At 36.2% G+C, this 26,069-nt stretch overlaps 1 protein-coding gene across 3 annotated transcripts in view; it reads right to left on the minus strand.

The window, feature by feature from the left end:
- Window positions 1–26,069, minus strand: part of LOC136853053 (uncharacterized) — a 524,065-nt gene that overhangs the window by 93,062 nt on the left and 404,934 nt on the right. Inside the window, exon 1 of one of the 3 annotated variants that reach the window (XM_067128282.1) lies at window positions 23,377–23,625. The exons of the other annotated variants lie outside the window; for them this stretch is intronic. Within the exon in view, the coding sequence (XP_066984383.1) occupies window positions 23,377–23,391 (15 nt within the window). The 5' untranslated portion in view covers window positions 23,392–23,625. Of the gene's footprint in view, window positions 1–23,376; window positions 23,626–26,069 lie in introns of those variants that run through there. 3 annotated transcript variants of the gene reach the window in all.

Consider the following 26,069-nt stretch of genomic DNA (forward strand, 5'->3'; position numbering starts at 1 on the left):
ATAATTATACAACTGTATATATACATATATATATATACTATGTGTGTAACAAATCATAATCTTAAGGTCCTTTGGCAAATTAAAGAAAAACATTTGTTTGTGAAGAACTGTGCTCTGATTGTGGCAAATTCACATTTGACTTTCGACCTTCAAGCATAACTTCAACTCAATGCAAATCAGCTTCATTAGGGTAGTAGCATGCCTGCAAAATTTGAAGTCTCTATCTCGCATACTTTGAAAGTTACGGCCAGGGTTAAATTCCTATTTGACCTCTGACCTCTTGAGTATGACCTTGACCTCATTCTACACATCAGGTTCATTAATAGAGTATGCATGCCAAATATGAAGTCTCTATCTAATACAGTTCAAAAGTTATGGACAATATTAAATTCCTACTCGACCTCTGACCGGTGTGACCTTGATCTTCGATCTACCACATAAAATATTGACTCTCCAACACACACAGATAATGTGCAAGAATTTTTTGTCTATCTTTTAAGATAATATACAGCTTTAAAAAATATATAATCTCATAGGACTGAAGAACCTACTGGGGTAGGACAGATACTCAAAACTCTCTCTCTCTCTCTCTCTCTCTCTCCCAAATGCTCTGATGTTCAGTACTAAATTCTAACATGGCCTTATCATAAATATGCGCTTCGACGGCCAGCGAATACTAATGAGAGAGAGAGAGAGAGAGAGAGAGAGAGAGAGAGAGAGAGAGAGAGTTACTGGGAATCGACTGATAAAGGCATCCTGCAAACACTAACCTACTACACAGAAAATGTTGGCAACAAGGCAGGAAAATAACAACGAGAAAAAAATCATAACTCAAATACACCATTCTACAACAGAATAGCGACCCATCTTATTTATTACTTCCTTTATCCCAAACCCCTATTATTTATTCCTTTTAGTACGTGAGGTGATTTTTTTGCCGGAGAGATAAGAAAGGGAGGCTAACCTTGACACAAACACCTGTTAACCTAACGTCAAAAAAAATCAACTCCAAATAAAGACATTAAACCTAACATAGTACTTTCTACTTTCACTGACCTTGGCGTCATTAACAATCAAATAAATTGTACTATTAACCTCTTAAAAACAAAAGAAAATAGACAAAATATATGTGTGTATCTATCTATATATATATATATATATATATATATATATATATATATATATATATATATATATATATATATATATATATATATATATATATATATACATACACATATACACACATCATACACATCTACACATTATGTGAGTGCACGTGTATATTAGCGTGTATACATAATATAATCCTAAGCACGTATGTGTATATTAGCGTGTATACACAATATAATCACATGCATGCATGTATCAAAACACTAAACATAATTAACTATCTCTTGCGAACTCATACGAAACTATGTCAGCAAACGCAATAATAACTGTGAACTGAACAACAGCTCTCTCTCTCTCTCTCTCTCTCTCTCCAAATGCAGCTAAGCATAAAGTCTGGGAGATCTTAACACTTTTATGCCCATGTGGAGGAACAAGTTTTTGCTGGTCGTGACCCGGTGGTCTTCCACGGTCTCTCGCCATTGACTGCCTTTTTGATGCGTCGTCACCATGGCCGTCACCCTGCTTGCGCGCGAGCACTCTCTCTCTCTCTCTCTCTCTCTCTCTCTCTCTCTCTCTCTCTCTCTCTCTCTCTCTCTCTCTCAGACTTCATCAGACAATGCCCACATAACATCAGCAATATCACTTAAAACAAATACACTTTCAGCCTTTACATTTAGCTGTGTCGAGTATCTCTTTTTAAGTTTTCGCTTTCTTCTCATAATCTTTCGTCACTCTATCTCCAAATCTATCGTTCAGATGCAGTACATGAGTACGCATATCATCATCACTCACACTATAAATACTTCAGTGCCACGGAATTCTTCTCTTGACTTAATTTATTCAATTCAAGCCTCGAGTGCATGTTTAATCTCTCATCCCCGCCATGTCTCTCTCTCTCTCTCTCTCTCTCTCTCTCTCTCTCTCTCTCTCTCTCTCTCTGTTTGTCTGGTGTGAGTACGTGTTTATGCGTTTGTATTTGTTTTCTTTTTCTTACAGAGAAGAACGAAACAAAATTAAATAAATGAACGGGAGTAACAATTAAAAATAATGAATATGATACTACACACACATATACTATACGCATATACTCACTCTCTCTCTCTCTCTCTCTCTCTCTCTCTCCCTCATACATATATTAAGAAATCACAAAAGTAAGCGCGTGGTTTTGTTTATTAGCTGAAGCCAGTGGGAAAGTTCAAATTGAAACGACAGAATGCCAAGTACTTTCCTGTATTTTAACACATCTTCGGGGCACAAAGATGTGTTAAAATACAGGAAAGTACTTGGCACTCTGTCGTTTCAATTTGAACTTTCTCTCTCTCTCACACACACACGCATTACATACACACACACACACACACACACACACACACACATATATATATATATATATATATATATATATATATATATATATATATATATATATATATATAAATGAATATGATACAAACCAAACGCACAAGATAGAATCCTCCAATAGGCAAGCGACGGCCTTAGAGTTTAATGAATGGGGCCCTTTACGATAAATAGGTCGGGGGAGGACATTACTACTGATTAAGGGAGGAGGAGGAGGAGGAGGAGGAGGAGGAGGAGGAGGAGGAGGAGGAGGAGGAGGAGGAGGAGGAGGAGGAGGAGGAGGAGGAGGATGTTAACTTGCCAACAGTGTTCTGCTCATAGAGCTTAAGAGAGACAGGGAGATAAGTCTGCTCACGCTGGTGATGTAACAAGACTTCATTTGACTTTGCACAATAAACATGACATCAATGTAACTCTTGCGTCAAACGTGCCAACTGAGCAACTATGACATCCTGCCCTTTGGGCACTGGCAAATGGAGAACTTTCATTTGTGTGTATGTATATATACATACATATACACAGTACATGTATGTATATATATATATATATATATATATATATATATATATATATATATATATATATATATATATATATATATACACATATATATATATATATATATATATATATATATATATATATATATATATATATATATATATATATATATATATATATATATATATATATACATACACCTACACACACACACACACACACATAAATTATATATATTTATATGTTTATATACAAAACCTTAAAACATTATAATACCACACAACATACATACATACATAGCTTCATACAAATTCTTCACACTTTTTGGATACGTTTGTCACTACAAAACCTTAAAATGCAAATCAAGAAATATATGGATTTTAGTGACACACATACATACACACAGGAAAACACACACATATATATATATATATATATATATATATATATATATATATATATATATATATATATATATATATATAAAATGAAACAGAGTTGAAGAATAAGACACCAAAAGTAAATACAAATCTTGGACCAACAACGCCCCCCTCCCCGCCCCAAATACCACCCCTCAAGCCGAACAGCACAGCTAAAGGCATTCGAGTAAACAAGTGATTTCTACCCGGTAACATCTGACAGCACAGCCAGGTAAAGTGGTGGAGAGAGAGAGAGAGAGGCTGCCTGTGCCAAAATCTACGAACACAATAATGACTGGTTAAGGCCTAAGTGTAGCACATTGCTATAAGCTGTCTCTGGACCACTACAGAGGGTTGAACGTGCTCTCTCTCTCTCTCTCTCTCTCTCTCTCGCAAGAGACGGGAGTTTGTGCCTCGAAAATCTCATAACTTTTATTTATGTCATTCTCCTAATGATAAGTTCTCACTAATTCATGTTATCCAATTTATCACAACTAAAATCATTCTTCTCATCAATGCTTTTATATCTGAATCACTCATCATCAAAGCATCCCCATAATTCGCTACGACCGTCATCAAAGCAGTTCTTGTTATGAAAAGTAATTACTCTCAAATTTAATTCTCATAATTAAAGCCACTCTCATCATTTTCTTTACTGCAATTCGAAAATTTTAATTACGAACTCGCAGGCTTAAGTCCTTTCTTCATCAACAACCCCCTACCAACGCCCTCGTTCTTCCCCCAACCCCACCCCTTCCACTTTAATTCACTCTTGCACCTCCCCTTCCCCTCATTCCCCCATCCCTTCCCGCTAAAGGCCCACCCTTCCCACCCAAATTCACTTTCCCTCAAATCAGTAATCAGATTAATTCCGCGAAATCTCACTTGATTGATCGGGCTGGACGACGCTTGGCTTCTCCGTTTGCTTGAGTTTTTTTTTTTTTTTTTTTTTAGTTTTCTGTTAGCAGACAGTTCTGTTTCCCTGCTTGCTTGATCCTCCACTTGCTTGAATAACTGTCCACGTGCTTGCTTGAATGTTCACTTGAATCTCCACGTGCTTGCTTGAATCTTCATTTGAATCTCCACGTGCTTGCTTGAATCTTCACTTGAATCTCCACGTGCTTGCTTGAATCTTGACTTTAATCTCCACGTGCTTGCTTGAATCTTCACTTGAATCTCCACGTGCTTGCTTGAATCTTGACTTTAATCTCCACGTGCTTGCTTGAATCTTCACTTGAATCTGCACGTGCTTGCTTGAATCTTCACTTGAATCTGCACGTGCTTGCTTGAATCGTCACTTGAATCTGCACGTGCTTGCTTGAATCGTCACTTGTATCTGCACGTGCTTGCTTGAATCTTCGCGTGACTCTCTGGCTTGCTTTCTTAATTCCCCACATGCTTCCTCGACGTTATTGATTAACTTACTGCTTGACTCCTAGCTTGCTTGCTTGACTTTCGGCTTGACTAATTTGCAAACTTCGTGACGTCTTCACTTGCTTAATTTTCCGACTCTACACATGAATATTATTTTATATCTATCTTTATCTTCATCCCAGACAAGCTTAGTTTCCTTCCTTAGTTTTCCTCCTGACTCTGCAAGGACTGTAGACGGTTCATACTCCATGATAATGGATTTTGGCCAGACAACTGCATTCTCCAGTCAGCCTTATATAGAGCTCTGCTTGCTTTTACTGCTTATGAATGCTTGCGTTATCTACATGACTAATGCACACCCCGGTAAGAACAACAACACGCGCCTATTATTGACAAGTAAATATGACTAAACAAACACTTTATAAATTATCACCAGGACTAAAAATTTGAAATGTTGCTTTATTACCTCACAGCAGTTTATACTGCAGGATGAAAATCTATATATTCTAGATTATTACTTGACGCATCACAGTTCTGGGTGGAAATTTACAGAAATTGGCATATTTTCCATGACTCACTGCTGAGAAGGGAAAGTTGTCATATAACATCGTATCCTTTGACAATTTACTGACGACAGAACCAATCTACTTACACTGACTTATTTTTCAATTATGAACTCAGTGTGGAGACTGGGAACTTCAAATATGCTAGTTTATTCGTAGCTATTAAAAAAAACTGACTTGACAGACGGCCATTTGAAATTCTGTCTAGATGACTCACACCACAATTTATTTGGGAAGTTTTGTATGCTATGACTCATGGCTTCCAGAAGTCTCCTGAGTCTTGGTTTACAATAATCGCAAAATAAGTGATTCCTTTCAGACTGCAGTTTCTTTTTCGTCTCACCTGACAGACGCTGTGAGGCACTCACGAAACGGTAGTCCTTTTTTTTTTATGTTACAGAAACCCGTTAAAAGCTGTCCTTATGAAACTTTTTCACCGATCTCTCTCTCTCTCTCTCTCTCTCTCTCAGAATCACTTATTAAATTAGATTTTTCCCTCTCAGAATCACTTATTAAATTAGATTTTTCCCCAATTGATGGTTTTTGTGAATGTTTAAAAAAATTATGGATGTATATACCTTTCCATGTGTGATGTCAGTAAACTTTTTTTTCTCATGCAGTAAGCCTCTATTCTTGCCTGCCAATGGAGAGAGAGAGAGAGAGAGAGAGAGAGAGAGAGAGAGAGAGAGAGAGAGAGAGAGAGAGAGAGAGAGAGAGAGAGAGAGAGAGAGAGGGGGCTTACGAAAAAAGAAGCGGTAACACCACTTCTTGAAAGAGAGGAGAGTATAAAATTCAGAGAATGGAGAGGAAGAACATTAATATACAGCATACCAAGTATATCTCGGCTTCTTTACATATACAGAAGGCTCTCAACCTGCTCGGAGGAGGAGGAGGAGGAGGAGGAGGAGGAGGAGGAGGAGGAGGAGGAGGAGGAGGAGGAGGAGGAGGAGGAGGAGGAGGAGGAGGAGGAGGAGGAGGAGTGGAGGCAGCCCAGCAGCAGGTTAGGACACTTAGGTCACCCACTTCTGACAATAAGTTATGTTACTGTCTCGTCTTCGCTAGAAAGGGTCGCTTATTGTTTTTTTCATTTATTTATTCTTTTCTTATTGTCTTTTTTAAATATTTTTTAAAGTATTCTTTCTGCTTCTTTTTCGAAATACTGTCCTTTTGCATATTTTATTTATGTTAACCTGTTTCATAATAACAACAACAACAACAATAATAAAATTTCCCATTTTGGGTACCAGTTCCTGGTCGAACGGATTCCGATCTTGCAATGTTGGCAGCCGCCTCTGTTTACCTATTTTATTAAAAGATTCCTTCGCTCACTTTATTGGGGATCGCTAATTCATTTTTGGTTATAAAATCGCTTGCTCATTTTGTTGGAAATTCGTCCACTCATTTTGTTGGGATACGTTCCCTTATTTTGTTGGAGATTCGTTCACTTAATTTGTGGGAGATTCGTTCAATCATTTTGTTGGAGATTCGTTCACTCATTTTGTTGGAGATTCGTTCACTCATTTTGTTTGAAATTCGTTCATTCATTCTGCTGGAGATTCGTTCACTCATTTTGTTTGAAATTCGTTCATTCAGTTGGTTGGAAATTCGTTCACTGATTTTGTTGTAGATTCGTTTACTCATTTTGTTGGAGATTCGTTCACTCTTTAAGCTGGAAATTCGTTCACTCATTTTGCTGGAGATTCGTTCACTCTGTAAGTTGGAAATTCGCTCACACATTTTGCTGGAGATTCGTTCACTCATTTTGTTGGAAATTGGTTCACTCATTTTGCTGGAAATTCGTTGAATCGCTTTGTTGGAGATTCGTTGAATCACTTTGTTGGAGAGAACTCTCGAAATAACAGCATTCTTTCCCTTTTACTAAACCAAATTTACGGTAAATCGTCATTATATTTCTCCTTATTGTTTTTTCAATAATTTTACAGTCACGACCTAACCCTTCTTAACCTGCTCTACGGTAAGAGTGCCGCGACCTATCCTGTCAAAAATGCGAAAAGGGTATTTTGTTTTTCTTCTTATTAATAACCAATTAAAAAATTTTTTTAACCAGGGATTATTGGTTGGGGCGGGGGCTGTCAAGCTTTCTCCAGCCTAATTAAATATAGATGTCCCGTAACATAACCTATCAAAATACGTCATACTCTGACATACAAGGTCACACACTGACCTGTTGCGGTGGCGACAACAGTGCAGATATTACGACGAATGCTTACACAAACATCTATACATCTATATAGTGCAAAATTAAACAAACATCTATGTAGTGGATAAAGAATAATTTCTTTAGAATTTACTGTATAACTACATAACATAGGTGTTATATACACTGAGGTAAATTCTAAGGTGTTATGATAAATGAAATAAACGGTCAAAATCTCCATTAGCAATTTTCATAACGAAATTTATATACAAATAAAGCTTCATTCCTCTTCATAAATAAGTTAATTTACAAATGAGGTTTTCTCATACGGACAAAAATGTTTAACTAAAAAAATACACGAAAATATTTTTAAAGTTGATAAATTTTACTAAAAAATATCATAATCGAAAAATCTAGAGTATAAAAAATACAGAGTAAAAAACTTGGTGTAAAAAACTAATTCGGCTAAGTAACTGAAAAAAAACTCTGGTAAAAACAAACTATCCAACAAACGGAAACGAAAAAAACTGGCGGTATAAAAAAAAAGGCATCACTACAGTTAATTAATCGACAGTTTTCAAACAAAACATCAAGGGAAAACAAACAACCCATCCAAAAATGAAACACAAACCTATGACCAAATTACAAGATCAAGGAAACGTCAAAAAAAAAAAAAAAAAAAAAACAGGAAAATCAAGTCGGAGGAAGAGAAAGAGAGACGACAAGTTGTCCTTGACCTTAAAAAGCAAAGTGAGGAAACAAGCAAAAGATTCCTCCTTTTCTTCTCACTTCCTGGGAAACTTGTTCCTCCTGCCAACTGCCACCTCCTCCTCCTCCTCCCCCCTCCCCCCGTGCGATGGGAGGGTTTGTGTGGGGAAGAGGGGATGGGGTTTCATCCCCCCATCCCCCCGGCTCGGCTCTCGTCCCCTCTAACCTGCTGGCATTCCAAACCTCTTTACAATACATTTTATTTATATTCGGATTAATAGTAATGATAATATTAATTAGGACACATTATATAATTACTGAGGCAATTCTCACGGCTCATTACTCTTGTTTCTTTAATAAAAACACAAACCAGGTCACAGTTTGGTAATTATCAAAATAAACTTAGTCGTCAAATCCTACTTTGGGCTATAATATAAAGCTTGTTTAGACTTCAGAACCAACCAAGAAAAACAAGTCTAATAATTATTATTATTATTATTATTATTATTATTATTATTATTCAAAAAATAAAAACCTATTCATATGGAACACGACTGCAAGGGCCATGGACTTGAAAGTCAAGCTGCCAAAGAATATGCATATACAGCACTGTTTTTAAAAGTGGAAAGAACGGCCTTGTTCCAAAACTTGGGGAAAACGTAATTTAAAACTAGAAAAACATCGTTGCCCGTTGGTAAACCTAGAGAGAGAGAGAGAGAGAGAGAGAGAGAGAGAGAGAGAGAGAGAGAGAGAGAGAGAGAGAGAGAGAGAGAGAGAGAGAGAGAGAGAGAGAGCAACATTACTGAAGTTTGGGAAAAACATCACCAAAATAAACATGGATTCATTTTACCCAACACAGCAACACAAGAGACATAAACAACCCAAAGAGAGAGAGAGAGAGAGAGAGAGAGAGAGAGAGAGAGAGAGAGAGAGAGAGAGAGAGAGAGAGAGAGAGAGATATGTGAAAAGGTCAGACTGAGATTGAAATTCCGAGAGAGAGAGAGAGAGAGAGAGAGAGAGAGAGAAAAGGTCAGATTGAAATTGAAATTCCTCCCTGAGAGAGAGAGAGAGAGAGAGAGAGAGAGAGAGAGAGAGAGAAAAGGTCAGATTGAAATTCCTCCCTGAGAGAGAGAGAGAGAGAGAGAGAGAGAGAGAGAGAGAGAGAGAGAGAGAGAGAGAGAGAGAGAGAGAGAGGACAGCCCGGAGAAGGGTGGGAAGGAGGTACATCACCCAAATAAAACATCAATTCATTTCACCCAACGCAGCAACACATAAGTGAACAACCAGACAACAAGGAGGAGAGAGAGAGAGAGAGAGAGAGAGAGAGAGAGAGAGAGAGAGATGACAGCCCGGAGAAGGGTGGGAAGGAGGAACATCACCCAAATAAAACATCAATTCATTTCACCCAACTCAGCAACACATAAGTGAACAACCAGAGAACAAGGAGGAGAGAGAGAGAGAGAGAGAGAGAGAGAGAGAGAGAGAGAGAGAGAGAGAGAGAGAGAGAGAGAGAGAGAGGGCTGGAGGAAGGGACAAACATCACTGAAGTTGGGGGAAAAAACATCATCAAAATGAAAACACCAATTCATTTCACAGAGCACAACACCACTGACGAGTAAACAACCCAGTTCATTACCCAAACAGGACGACAAAATAAATCACCATCACCAATGAGGGAAATCCGTCATTAATAATAATAATTTGGACAGCTACTTAGTTTTATGGTTTCTATGTATGGCGTGTCCGGGGAAAGTGGGAGGGGAGGGGAGGGGTAAGGATAGGGGGGGGGGATAAAGGCACGAGACGGTAGAATAGATATACAAATGGAATATTGATTACACGTCACTGATACAGAAAGTCTAGTCTGAATGGCAATGACATATTGACGACACAATCAATAACCCAAGAGTAATCGCTGTTATGCTTAAACTATAATTTACCTTTTTGTCAATAATAAAATGATTGTATTATTTTTCAGGTTATTCTCGTTAGGACTTTGATCTCGAATGCCTTCGACAACATAAATTATTACTATAATATTTTCGACAACCTTGAAGACAGTGTTTCAAATCTGGTAGCACAATGGTGCCATGACGGAGGAATGAAAACTCCCTTTCCTCTTCCAAGGAAGAGAAAAAATTAATTGAACGATTGTTTTTTTTTTTTTTTAAACCTGTCAATATATGCAGTTATGTTTTAGTGTACCTGCAGTACATACATCCGTGCAACATATAAACCATTTTTGTACTTTTTCGAATTTAAAATAGAACAACTCTGACAGTCTTGAAATCAAACCTTCATATTCGATAACCAAAATGTCACAATTCTGGGAATGAGTCACATGGCACCACTTAAGGAACTACATTCCTAACTTCCGACATTCCCCCGCCCCCCCTTGCCCGCGGCTTCAACGCCAACTCCCCTCCCCTAAAGTAAATAACTTATGTTAGACAAAATCCGAACATCTGTCTCAAAATATTTCCAATTGTTGGATTATTTTGAATATTTTAATAAATCAATAGTAATTTGCCTGAAGCTGACGAAGGACATATGACATATGATTTTATATAAAAAAACCTGCGTGGAGTTAATCAGAATTACTGGGGAATTTCTAAAACATTCTTGCTTATTGTTATCGTTGTCCCTGCTTTCAAACATTAGCATCAACTATGACAAAAAACTAACAGCACGTCCCTGCTTTAAAATACAAAAACATTCAAGAATCTAGCTTAAAAAAAACACGAAAAAAAAATTAAAAAAATACACGACTGACAAACAAACAAACAAACAAAAAAACAACTACAACAATATATTAAAAATATATAACAAGTCAAAATAATAAATCAAAATAATAAAAAGAGCAAAAACACACAAAGAAACCAAATCCCTTTTCCCTGCTCTGGCGCTCACAGCCCAACAATACGGCAGTAATTGATGCATATTTTATGCATGAAGTTCCAGGCCGGAGCAAATATCTCATTACGAGGCAAAGCTACAAAATAAAAGGGCACAATAAATAACACATTAATAAATGATACCGCGATTTGACGTAATTATATTGAGGAAATGCATGACTCATTTCACTTTCTCGTTTTCATGCAGGCAGGTATCCATACACACAGATGCATGCATGCAAACATACATACTTATAAGCATATATATGTATACATATATATATATATATATATATATATATATATATACATACATACACTATCTAAAAATAAAGGCAATGCCACGAAGGAAAGAGAAACGACGGAGTGGTGGTAGGCCTTTCGACTTATTGTCCTTTACCTAGCTAAGCAAAGGACAATAAGTGGCATTGTCTTTATTTATATATTCATCACGTTCCATATTTTCGTGATTCAGTTATACACACCTATATATATGTGTGTGTGTGTGTGTTTGTGTGTGTGTGTTTGTGTATGCCTTCGTTATCCATACATGGATACATGTATATGTCCATATAATCTATATGGAAGTATGTATGGTTATCTGCTGATATATGTATGTATGTATGTGTGTGTATATATGTGTATATATATATATATATATATATATATATATATATATATTACAGAGAGAGAGAGAGAGAGAGAGAGAGAGAGAGAGAGAGAATTACTCAGGCCCACAATCAAAGAGCAACAACAACTCTACACGCCGATGCTGATGGACCAAATTCAATTAGTTGCTGACAAGTCTGGCTGTATATTCATTATTCCGCAGAATTCATTAAGACCACTGCCTCCATTACGGGCTTTTGACAATTGGGGAACAGTTTTAAGCCGGGCTGTATGGGGAAAATCATTATTGTGTTAGAAGGAAATTGTTATATATTGATTTAAAGATTGTCATGTGTCATTTTTCGTATTCAATTGAAAACGTCGTGTTATGGTAATTTTCTCAGGGCGATAAATAAATCTAGTATTTAAGAGATGAATTGGGCTACACGGGGCAAAATTATTATTGTGTTAGGAGGAGACTGTTATACTGATTTGAATTCTGTAATTTTTCGTTTTTAATGTAAAACGTATTGCAATGATAATTTTCTTAAGACGATAAATAAATCTAGTATTTATTAGTTTTATAATGAACTATGGAACTGTGAGAGAGAGAGAGAGAGAGAGAGAGAGAGAGAGAGAGAGAGAGAGAGAGAGAGAGAGAGAGAGAGAGAGAGAGAGAGAGAGAGAGAGAGCCGCTTTAAGAAGCAGCAACATGGAATCAACCACTTATACAAAAAAGGTTTTATAAAAAAGTGTAATTATTATAAAAAAAGTCGTAATTATTTCTACATTTACAAAAACTTTTAGTAGATGGAAAAGTATAAAATGTAACAATGAACCCACATTTTAACAAAAACATCTATGAAAACCGTTATTTTATAAACAAACCATGTACGCGAAAAAAACAATAGACAGTCACATAAAAAAACATTAACGACATATATCAAACACATGGAAAATAATTACCGATATGACTGCTCGCACCCAGAATGTATGAGGTCATGAGATGATAATTCATTATGAAAACGTCATACGTACGCAATGTAGATAACGTCAGCTTATGATGTCAAGTAAAATATAGCTATGCCATGACATCAGAGACTAATGCTCTGTATAAAAATAACCAATCTACAAAGGAATAACGTCATTTACATCATCAAAAAAGACAAACAACTCTGTTAAGCGTGTGCAAGACTAGCTCGCTCGCTGACTCTTTCTCTCTATCTCTCGAGCCAACACACACACACTCTCCATTTCTATAATACACATGTATACACACCCACCCACCCATCCAATTATTCCACACACATACGTACGCTCTCGCTCACTCTCTCTCCCAAACACAAGCAGAGAGAGAGAGAGAGAGAGAGAGAGAGAGAGAGAGAGAGAGAGAGAGAGAGAGTCAGTCTCAAAGTTTTAACAAGTACTTTAGAATCCTTACAACTACAAGCTTTCGCCGAGACCAAATATTCCACGAGCGTAGAGTCGTTTATTTGTTTCACAATCTTTGTTTCTTTATTCCGAGTAGTTTTCTCTATTTCTTTATATTCTGCCTTTCTATTTGCAAGTGTTCCAAGCTCTTATTTGATCTTCAACACCTATGTCTTTTTTTTTTCACTTTAGAAATATTTACCTTGTATTCTTGCCACACATCTATACATACGTACATACATACATGTATAGTTATATATACATGTATACATGCGTATAAACATATATATATATATATATATATATGTATATATATATATATATATATATATATATATATATATATATATATATATATATACATACATACATCAAACACACAATTCATTGAATGCCCTTGTCGGCTACTATGAATTCTATAAGGGGGAGAGAGAGAGAGAGAGAGAGAGAGAGAGAGAGTATCCAGTCCAGTTCATCCCCCTTAAACTCGAAAGCCTTCCAGATAACTCTTTTCCCATGAAGAAACCCCCCCCCACCATTTCACTCTCCCACCCTCCCTCCCCAAAACCCATCCCCAATCTCTCTCTCTCTCTCTCTCTCTCTCTCTCTCTCTCTCTCTCTCTCTCCAGTACCTTTCTTCCGAGAAATGTATTTCATTACCCGCTTCCCTTTTCCACTTTCGAGAAGAATAACATTCCTGGAAATATATATTTGGGCTTATTGAGTTTATTTCCCAAGCTGTTATCCACAACCTTTCCTTCCATGCCGCAGCTTACGAAAGAGTATGGAGAGGTTAAGACGGCATTGTGGACACACACACACACACATATATACATATATATATATATATATATATATATATATATATATATATATATATATATATATATATATATATATCTCTCTCTCTCTCTCTCTCTCTCTCTCTCTCTCTCTCTCTCTCTCTCTCTCTCTCTCTCTCTTTCATGAGACCGTTGGGACAAAGGGTCACTTCCTTGAACCTCATAAAGTTTACCTCAAAAATTTTACGATGCTGAGGGTTGTAACCCATACCAATACTTAGAATAGGGTCTATGTGAAGGGAAAGAGGTGGAAAAAAGTTGGCTTAACGCTCATGTTCTTTTAAGAACGGACAAACTTCAAACCCAGGGTACACGGAAGAGCGACGAGAAATCTTGAGCTTAACACTGAATAGAGACATTTATTGTATCTTACATTAAAATAATTATTACCACTGAACAAACTGTTTACTTTTTTAACATATCTCACACGAAGCAGCAAAAACAGACCTCAAAATAAGCTGCACAGAGGTATCGACTGTGTCTGTAACCAGGGGAAACACCAATGAAGAGGGACTTTTTTTACTGTACTACCAAGGACTATGAACCAGAGTTCAACCACCATATCTCTCTCTCTCTCTCTCTCTCTCTCTCTCTCTCTCTCTCTCTCTCTCTCTCTCTCTCTCTCTCTCTCTCTCTCTCTCTCGTGTGAATCCATGCATATGTAGCCTAATATGTATCTATACATCTAGATATATATATATATATATATATATATATATATATATATATATATATATATATATATATATATATTACATACATATACACATTATATATATATATGTATACATATGTATATATGTATATAATACCTGCAATGTTAAAACCCTTCTGGGATGACTGCAAAAACAACGCAAGTCGAGCAAACACAGGTGGCTTTCCCTCCTTTGAGCAACACGAAACAGATGTTGGGGGGTTTTGGCGCTCTACACACTCACCTGGCTTACTGTACGCTTCGAAACGAAGGTAATAAAAAATAAAAGAAAAAAGAAACCCCCACTTACTTTTGAAACACCTGTGCAAGGTTATTCAACAATGCACGTTAGGGATAACTTAACTGTGAGTGTGTACGCATCGCAGAGTAACTTGACTTGCATATAGATAAACTAGTCTCGTTTGAATTCATATCCATACACTTATATGATATATATATATATATATATATATATATATATATATATATATATATATATATATATATATATATATATACACAAACACAACCAATATATATATATATATATTATATATACATACACACTCAAAATCAACAACAACCGTACAACATAAAAACCAACGAACATTAAAATGAGCATAAACTTGAACAAACAAATAAACACACAAACAAATTAAACAACCAAAATAGAACGCTTTCTTTCAACCCAGCATCATAAGCAACGATCATTTCAAAGCAGTCATAAAAAGCTGCATTCAAATGTTCCAGTCGCCAACGGTCAACTTGCCACTGTTGTTTGTTGTTTATGGTGAAATTATATTTGTAAATACATTGTAATATTCACAAGGATATGAGAGAGAGAGAGAGAGAGAGAGAGAGAGAGAGAGAGAGAGAGAGAGAGAGAGAGAGAGAGAGAGAGACCTTACATGCCAACGGTCAATTTACGTCTGTTGTTGTTTACGACAATATACAATTTGTAAATGCAATGTAGTGTTCCCATAGAGAGAGAGAGAGAGAGAGAGAGAGACTCTCCTCATACCACAGTAATAACTCAACCTTTACTTCAACACCCCCACACAATGCAAAGCAACCAAAATTTGTAAACACATTTAAATGTTCTTAAAGATATACTAGCGAGAGAGAGAGAGAGAGAGAGAGAGAGAGAGAGAGAGAGAGAGAGAGAGAGAGAGAGAGAGAAAGAAAATTACCCACATCCCCAAGTTAACAACCTTTGCTTCAACGCCCCCATACAGGGCAAAGCAGCCAAAACCATAAAGCAATAATGAAAAATTAATAAAAAAAAAAAAAAAATACAGTTAAGTGTGACAGACCAGCCAAAACTGCATCTTACGTTGGCGAGATAATGGCCAACCTTGGATGAGAGCATTCTCGGGATGAGAACATTCTCCTCCGATGACCTCATCTTGAATCCAAACAAGACCCTTCCACGTGAACGTACGTACGAACACACCCGAGAACCCGCGCAGGGGCAGTCATTCTCTTTGTAACCTTAACTGGGAACCCGCCAAAATGAGAGGGTCCTAATATTCTCTTCTCTCTCTCTCTCTCTCTCTCTCTCTCTCTCTCTCTCTCTCTCTCTCTCTCAACGCTACAATCACGAGAATGCATGACACTCTCTCTCTCTCTCTTTCCACACTTGCTGACTTAGTCACGATAATTATGACAAATCCTCTGAACAAATGTCTTCCAGTAATTAAAACATGTTACACACGAATCGACCAGGGAGGTAAGCAATGATAATAACTCACAAATACAGTCAACACATACACACATGTATATGTATATTATATACTATATATATATATATATATATATATATATATATATATATATATATATATATATATATATATATATATATATATATAGTCGATTCGTGTGTAACATGTTTTAATTACTGGAAGACATTTGTTCAGAGGATTTGTCACAACTATCGTGACTAAACCAGCAGGTGTGGAGGGAGGGAGAGCGTCATGCAATAAGGCCCTTGCTAGAAACTTAAGTGTAGGTAATACTACACTTATATTGAACATCAATATGTATACACTCACACATACACTTGCATGATCATACTCTAACTCCACAGCATGACGAAGGGAAACTTTGACAAATGGTTTTGGCCAAAGGGCCTCGTCGAGCACTCCCGTTCTTAATTATGACTTGGTAGTAAGTATCTGGATGGATCGCTGGAAGCTCACTTCTTTCTTCTATTATAATCTCTCTCTCTCTCTCTACAAGTCTGCGACCTACTACTATACTACTATAGAGAGAGAGAGAGAGAGAGAGAGAGAGAGAGAGAGAGAGAGAGAGAGAGAGAGAGAGAGAGAGAGAGAGTGAGTCTCTCTTGCTTTACTACAACGCATACAACCACCCACATTGTGATTTTCCCTTTTCAGAACAGACCTATTATGTATGAGAGAGAGAGAGAGAGAGAGAGAGAGAGAGAGAGAGAGAGAGAGTGTGTCTCTTGCTTTGCTACAACCCACATTGTGATTTTCCCTATTCAGGACAGACATTATGTACATTTACGTCCACTGTATTCAGCTAGGTAAGTGTCCATAAACTAACTCTCTCTCTCTCTCTCTCTCTCTCTCTCTCTCGCTCTCGGTAAATGTAGTGTGTTTCCCTGTAACAGGTGTTTGCCCCAATTAACCTGGTGGCAAATAACCTTGGTGATGAACTGTGCGTAACTGTAATTTACTAATTGTCAGCGACTCTGATTACTACGTTGGGTCTTTAGTGAAGGTGTGGGGTTTTTCTAATCAGGTAATGATCATATATTAATTGTTCATGTATATGACATATATATATATATATATATATATATATATATATATATATATATATATATATATATATATATATATATATATATATATATATATATATATATATAGACCTGGGTTCGATCCTGATGTGAGTCAAAAGTTAAGTATATCTTAGTTTAACCAGACCACTGAGCTGATTAACAGCAGAAATTTATTTCTGTTCCACACGTGATTGTGTTGATTATTTCTCTCTCTCTCTCTCTCTCTCTCTCTCTCTCTCTCTCTCTCTCTCTCTCTCTATATATATATATATATATATATATATATATATATATATATATATATATATGTGTGTGTGTGTGTAATTGGGGCAAACACCTGTTACAGCAGAACACACTACATTTACCGAGAGAGAGAGAAGGAGAAAGAGAGGTTAATAGTACCTCAAGAGTTTATGGACACTTAAGGTAGCTGAATACCGCGGACGTAAATGTACATAATAGGTCTGTTCTGAATGGGTAAAATCACAATGTGGGTTGCTGTATGCGTTGTAGTTAAGCAAGACTCTCTCTCTCTCTCTCTCTCTCTCTCTCTCTCTCTCTCTCTCTCTCTCTTTACAGTAGTAGGTCGCAGCTTTGGAGAGAGACAGGGTAGGTGAAGATGTGTACGAATACAGTATATAACGGTAGAATTAGTACCAGCTAATTTTCCAGTAAGGTTTAAATTAACGCATAAGTAAAGCCAAATAACTCATGAAAAATTATAAATAGTCTTTACTGTGAAAAATTTTTTTAATCTTCGGCAAGAAACACTATTACTGAAACTTCCCGAGCATTACTTTTCCAGTACAGAGCCACACAAAACTGCACATACATACATACATACATACATACATACATACATACACTCACACACACAAAAACATACCCTGAAGCAAAGTAAAAACACTGAAATGAAAAAAAACTTACAAAAAGCACATCCTTTACCCTTGAACTTGTTAGTGGCACGCGCGCACAAAAAAATAACATTGTAAACAGAATGCAATATGAACTATCCTTTACCTTCTCGAATAGAAAAAAAAACTCCCACACGTGCACAGCATAATTCCAGAACTTTCTAAAACTGCCTCGTAAATAAAATAAAAACTAGTCATCAGTTATATATATAAAAACATATCTTCACAGTGAAGTTGATTAATCATTTTTCATGAGTTAACTGCTGTTCGTTATTTTGCTACACTGATGTTTTAAACCTTACTGGAAAATTAGGTGTTAGTAATTCTAAGCTTATATAACAATGTACAAATTTCCAACATTTACTAATCAACACAATAGCAACATAACCATAATCCATTACCTCCAAGCTATAAAAATACAACAGGAAAAACATAAACACACATACTGTACAAGTTTCTAACAGCCAACGCCAATGTGTCACACACCCACACGCATATACTCGGGTCAAAGCCAGAACCCCCATCCTTTCCGAAAACGCCAAAGAACCGAGTCTTTTCTCTCTCAGCTCATAAATACAGAGTTAAGAGGAGGGGCAGGAAAGACTAATGGTCATTATGCCTTTGAATTATGTAATAGACTCTGTCCGATCAGCTGATAAGGGTGATGTCGAGAGAGATCTTGCAGCAGCGAGTGTTCTGGGTACGTGGTGTTAAGTAGGTCGACGAGGAGAGAGAGAGAGAGAGAGAGAGAGAGAGAGAGAGAGAGAGAGAGAGAGAGAGAGAGAGAGAGAGAGACTCAAATTACTATGTTTCAGTGTTCAACGTTTAACATTTTATGTGAGAATTTATGTGGTAACTAATATATACATACTGTATATATATACATATATGTATATGTCTATATATGTATACATAATATATACATATATATACTGCATATATAACGTTTACTTAGAGAGAGAGAGAGAGAGAGAGAGAGAGAGAGAGAGAGAGAGAGAGAGAGAGAGAGAGAGAGAGAGAGAGACTCAAATTACTACGTTTCAGCGTCCAACGTTTAACATTTTATGTGAGAATTTATGTGGTAACTAATATATACATATATATATATGTATATGTCTATATATGTATATATAATATATATATACATATATATACTGTACATTAACGTTTACTTAGAGAGAGAGAGAGAGAGAGAGAGAGAGAGAGAGAGAGAGAGAGAGAGAGAGAGAGAAATTCAGATACACGATCATATACTGGAAACCCAGATAGTGAAAATAATTAAATCAATTTTAATTAAAAACAAAACAGACAGATTATTCCTCTGCTTACATGCTCAGTCGAAACCTTCAACGGAGCATGACCATATATGATTGGCTAAATTCAAACTGATACATTCACACCTCAAACACACATTTACAAACATGTAAAAACAGTTAATTACATGGTAAATACTAAATCAAAAACAACAATAACAACGCTAGTTAAATTCTAGTTAAATTCAAACTTCTGATCAAGGAACAAATACCAACAGCGAAGTAAAAAAAAAAAAAAATCCAAGCTCTGTGCTCATGAATTAAGGGTTCTTATTATACTTATTGTAGGAACAAAGAATAAGTAAATAAATAAACTTAGAGAGGCCAAGACTTTCTCCTTCGAACTTGTCTCGAGTAAACAAATGCTAAGTGTAAATAATCATACGATCTACCTTGTAGTTAAAAACCATTATTTGGAGTGGAACGTTGGCAATATGAATATAATAATATGGAAGACTAGTAATTTAAATGATATGATTACATGGGATAACTAAGATAATGTATACTCGCATGCAGGACACTTGACAAGTACAATTGTACGTCTACCTACCAGTGAGTTCTTGTGATATGTTTATATTCAAGCGAATATTAAAATATCAACATTTACGTGTGTGTATATATATATATATATATATATATATATATATATATAAATAAAACTTAAAAAGCTTTAATTCCCACAGCAAAACTCCCTCTCCCCACGCCAATGACTCGCAGAAAAATTTAGGAGAGTCGAACTTTTGTTTCCCTTTTCAATTAACGGAAATTAAACACTTACTGTTACATTTTCTTAAGCATGAAAATTTATCTTACACGGCCAGGTTTCCTGGCAGCCTTTAACACCTGTCAGTGTCAAACAGCTAAGATGCAACTTGAAGGGTAAAATTTACTTGTAGGATAAACGAATAAAAAAAATTAAACTTTTCCATCAGTCTGATGGAAACACACTGAAGCGAGAGTAGTGAAACAAAATAGTGGTTTCGAATACAGTATAATCATAAAAAAAAACATTTACAGATACGAACCCCCTCAAAGCCAGCTCCCTCCCCCCCCCACAAAAAAATACACACCCACACAAGGTTAAAAATTGCACACGTGGGCAAGATCCAAAATAAGCTAAGAAACAAAACAATGCTAAAGCCAGAGCAATAAACAAACAAAAAACAAGAAAATTGAATACATAAAAGGTGTTTACTCATCTGGCTTAGCCTCGGAATACAAATTGCAAACATGCCGAGCGACGGCAGAATATATAACCTACATTACGTGCAAAATACGGCTTTCATGTGATTCTCCCGAAGAAACACTTGCTCAAGTTTTGTAAAACGCTGTCTGGCAGAATGAGCGAAGGTTTTTGCGAATTTTTGCCCCCGTAAACGTTCCGACGTTTTCATGTAATAGTTCCTTAAACCACGTTTGAAGTTTCTAATCTTTTCGACTGCTCCACCTTCTTACCAAAATGTTTCGTTCGCTTTTTGCTTTTATCGTCCGAACGTTTTTCGTCGATTCCATTAAATACTGATAGCGTTTGGGGCGTCATACTTTATAAACACACGTAACACTAATTCACTAAGTCATTGTACGTACAATATCTTTCTGAGAGAGAGAGAGAGAGAGAGAGAGAGAGAGAGAGAGAGAGAGAGAGAGAGAGAGAGAGATTGTCAATAAGTGAGCATTCATTCTTTATTCTCCTCCTTCCGGCCCCTGTTGTTCAGGAAAATTGTTGGGCACACAAATTACTTCATACACATTCACTCTCTCTCTCTCTCTCTCTCTCTCTCTCTCTCTCTCTCATGACTCACCGTTCTTGGAAAACGTGGTGGTCGTTACCCTCTCAGGCATCAATGATACCTCCTCCTCCTCCTCGTCCCCCCTCTTCCTCACTCCTTACTTCCTCGCCCACCTCCTCCTCCTCATTCCCTATTTCCTCCCCCACCTCTATTTTTCCTACCCCTCATCCTGCTAACGACAAACGCTTCACCCAGGCAAGAAAAGAAAATACTTTAAGATCCGCAATATTCAAACCAGATTCCAGCTTGGCGATATAATAATAATAATAATAATAATAATAATAATAATAATAATAATAATAATAATAATACTTTGAATTTTACGTACACTAATTGCATTATTTACAAAATCAAAACGTTCAGCATACTTAGGAAGAAACAATGTCCCAAAGGACATCAAGGATCCACGCCTATGCTCCTTTGTTTATACAAAAGTGCTGAAGACACCTGCTTAAAATACTACTGATAATATTCAAAGTAGGGACATAAAACTAATGATTTATTATTATTATTATTATTATTGGTAGTAGTAGTAGTAGTAGCAAGAGGCTTCTGGTATTATTACAATTATGATTATTATAATAGTAACGGACCACTGAATACTTTTATGTTATTATTATTATAGTAAAGGACCAATGAATACTTTCATATATTATTATTATTATTATTTCTTCCCTTTTGAAGTGGCCGAGTTCCACCGAGTGTGACGCTTCCACCTCTGAGTATAGCGCGTGTGTGTAAGGGACGGGATATTGCTATCCCTTTGATGAACAGCAGGGGATTGGGAGAGGGAGGGGGTAGAGGGGACGATAACCACTGCCTCTAGCGTTCCTGACCTAGTCCAATGTCTGGCTATGGCAAATGACCTAGCCCAACGGTACTTGAATACCCGTGGGGTATCGACTGTGCTACTTCTGTTATACCGGTTGGTTAACTAAATGGCTTGAAATGTGGTTATCCACTGCCTAATAATTCAGCTGTATGAAACAGAATATATTAAAATATGGCAGCAATTCCCTCGCGATGACTCATACAAAGATGAACTAGCCAATAAAGGACTGTATAACTTACACTGACAAATGGGATCCGCTGGCTAGAAAAACGAGTGTCGTTTGTTAAAACGAAGTTCTTCTGCAGTGAAATCGTCGAGCCATAATACAATGACGCTCTCCACCCAAAGTTATTTATGCAAAGCGATTCAATTAAGAGCCTTCAAACACATAAGGGTGAAAAACCAAGTTACAATTAAATAATTACAAAGATGAACTAAATTACACCAACATTATGAGCGACAAGCAAAAAATTTAACATATAAGGCTATAAAACATCATCTCAAACTACACTGAACGCCTAGAGCCATACCACAATGACATTATTAATAACTTAACTTAAAACATCATGTGCAGTACTGGCATTAGCACACAGCCTTACACTGTAGGACACCGTATCGGGATGCTTTTATACATCCTATCCTCATAGTTATTCTTAAGTAGGTACCAGCAGTTACACATTCCCTACCATAACCGATACACATGGGAACCCATATTTTCTCAAGCTGTTATGTTAAGGGGTGCAGCAGACATTCAGACAGACATACGGGAACCCTATAACATGATAACACCCTTGGGAAAGTAACCTAGTAAATATACGATACAGAATATCACACACCGTATACCAGATACCATTGCGTTATTTGTAACATATAATTACGTTTGTATTCAGATGCCGTGGAAAATCATTCTAAATGAAGACATTGTATGTCTGCACTGTGGCTATATTTTTAAAGGGATCTATGCTTCATTACCACCCAATCAAAATTCCTGAGAGAGAGAGAGAGAGAGAGAGAGAGAGAGAGAGAGAGAATGCATAACAATACCCTTACCTGAGCAAAACACATCTTTGATATTCAACGCACTGCACCAATAAAAACAGTATATCGATAAAAACAATAAAAACAAAGAACTTTAATCTCAAAAACAATCCAGACGCAGGTGCCACACCACACGTGTAACAGTTCCACCACGCACGGACAATAAACACAAGAAGTCGCCGAGAATTTCTGTACAAAAACAGATAGCTGAGAAACGCACTAGCTCACTCAGACGATTGGGAAACCGGTTAGCGCCAAGTCGCACTCACTCACCCGTTGCGCGGTAAAATGCTTTGTTTTTATTTTTCAAACTCCATTACTGCCTAACTGTCCTATTTACGATGCAAAATGCCTCATTTGGAGAGGCAGAAAAGGGTAATTCGCGACGGGTCTTCGATGTTTCCCAGTAATGTCGATAAGGTTTCTTTATCTTCGACTGAAATACTAGACGTCCTGTTTATCGTTTTCTGTTTCACTGACTATTGATAATTCTCACACCTCCGCTGCACAATCACAGCCAGGAGGTTACCGCCCTCGCCCCCTTCTCTCTCTCTCTCTCTCTCTCTCTCTCTCTCTCTATATATATATATATATATATATATATATACAGTATATGTATGTATATATAATTATATATACACAGGTCAGGAATAACATAGTTATTTTTTCACCTGTGGTTTAACTGATAAATACAAATAACGTGTCACTGCAATATATATATATATATATAATGTGTGTGTGTATATATACAGTATATAAACATATATATATATATATATATATATATATGTATATATATATATATATATATATATATATATATATATATATATATATATATATATACATATACAAATTTGTCAATAGGGATCTGCACATACCTGTTCGCCATTACAAATGGCGGGTGTGCGTGCAGCCCCGACCATACAGGACCAACGAAAACATTTCCAGTAATGGAGATAAATTTCAACTTTGCGGCACCTAATGGCTTCCATTTGTCAATGCTCGACGCGATATTATACGAACTCCCATCCGTCGTTGTGTATTTTCAGGACCATTTACACAACGAAATTCGCTCGGCTTCGCTGACAAATATAACGCCTGATATATATATTATTTTTATAGCAGCGAGGCGACTGCTAGATTTACAGGCCTAACTTTGGCTTCGTAGATTTTTTGTACAGGTTGCGGTGATCGTTGATAAATTACTATATAAAAATAGACATACAAATGTCTAATATAATATATATATATATATATATATATATATATATATATATATATATATATATATATATATATATATATATATATATATATATATATATATATATATATATATATATATATATATATATATATATATATATATACATATATATGCACCCACATATTTAGCTGTAAATTTCTCACATATATATGCACCCACATATTTAAATTTCGCTTAATATCCAATTCGCTCTACATCGGAAATAATACCTTAGGGAAATTATAAATAAAAAATATTAGTCACCTGGTGGACTCCAACTGACAGCCCAGTGGTAAACGAACGCGTCACTGAAGTCGGGGGTTTTGCTATCGATGATGCGAATCCACCAGGTGAATATCACTTATCAGTTACAATTACCCTTCCGGATCATTTCCCAGGTGGAGCGAATTGGATATTTAATGACATTTGTAGACTAATGTTTGTGAATATAAAATATGTTACGGTGATATAAAAATTCATATATATATATATATATATATATATATATATATATATATATATATATATATATATATATATATATATACACATTTACATATATATATATATATATATATATATATATATATATATATCAGAGAGGCAGACACTTTGCTATCCGTGTAGACATCCCGGGATTATATATGTAATCAACGGATAGGTTTGCTAAAAAAAAAAAGCAAATGGATGTTACAGACTAAATACACACACAAAACAAAGCCACTACAACACCTTCTAAAAACATAACAAACATCTCACACGTCTCGAACTCTCGCCATACCCGCGCAATAACTTCTCGCTGCTGGGAAGAATGGGCGTTGGGTCGGGTATGATACATGAAACATACGTACCGGGGTCTAAGCGATGTCAGGCAGGGCAGCCGATCGAGACCACAGGTCTACCCCAAAGCCAAATCAAAAGTCCTTCAAAAGAAGGCATCGTGCTTACCCCATACAAAAATGGGAATAAAAGCACGTTAAAAGAAGAAGATATATATATATATATATATATATATATATATATATATATATATATATATATATATATATATATATATATATTATATATATTAATTTCTCCATTTCACATTCCTGTATGTTTTGATCAGTTGGTTCTCTAACAAGACGCCCAATTAACGTCAGAAGACTTTCTTAATGATCTTTAAATAGAGACATAACTACGATGGAATTTAGAGATTAAAATAAGTTTTCGTTTTGTAGCATTAGAAAGAATGCTAACTAGTATAACAACAACATTAACAAAATCAACACCACCACCATCGAAGGTTGTTCTGCAGCAGCAGAAACAACAACATGAACAAATACAACAACAACATCCGCTTTCCACCTGCGGAAGGAGCAAAATAAGTGATCGCAAAAACAGCAGCGAAACTGGATCATAAACATGACATCATGAGTAAAACAATTACAGAAATAAACTTCTGGCATCAATAACC

The sequence above is a fragment of the Macrobrachium rosenbergii genome, chromosome 26 (genome assembly GCF_040412425.1).
Source record: "Macrobrachium rosenbergii isolate ZJJX-2024 chromosome 26, ASM4041242v1, whole genome shotgun sequence".
Lineage (NCBI taxonomy): Eukaryota > Metazoa > Arthropoda > Malacostraca > Decapoda > Palaemonidae > Macrobrachium > Macrobrachium rosenbergii.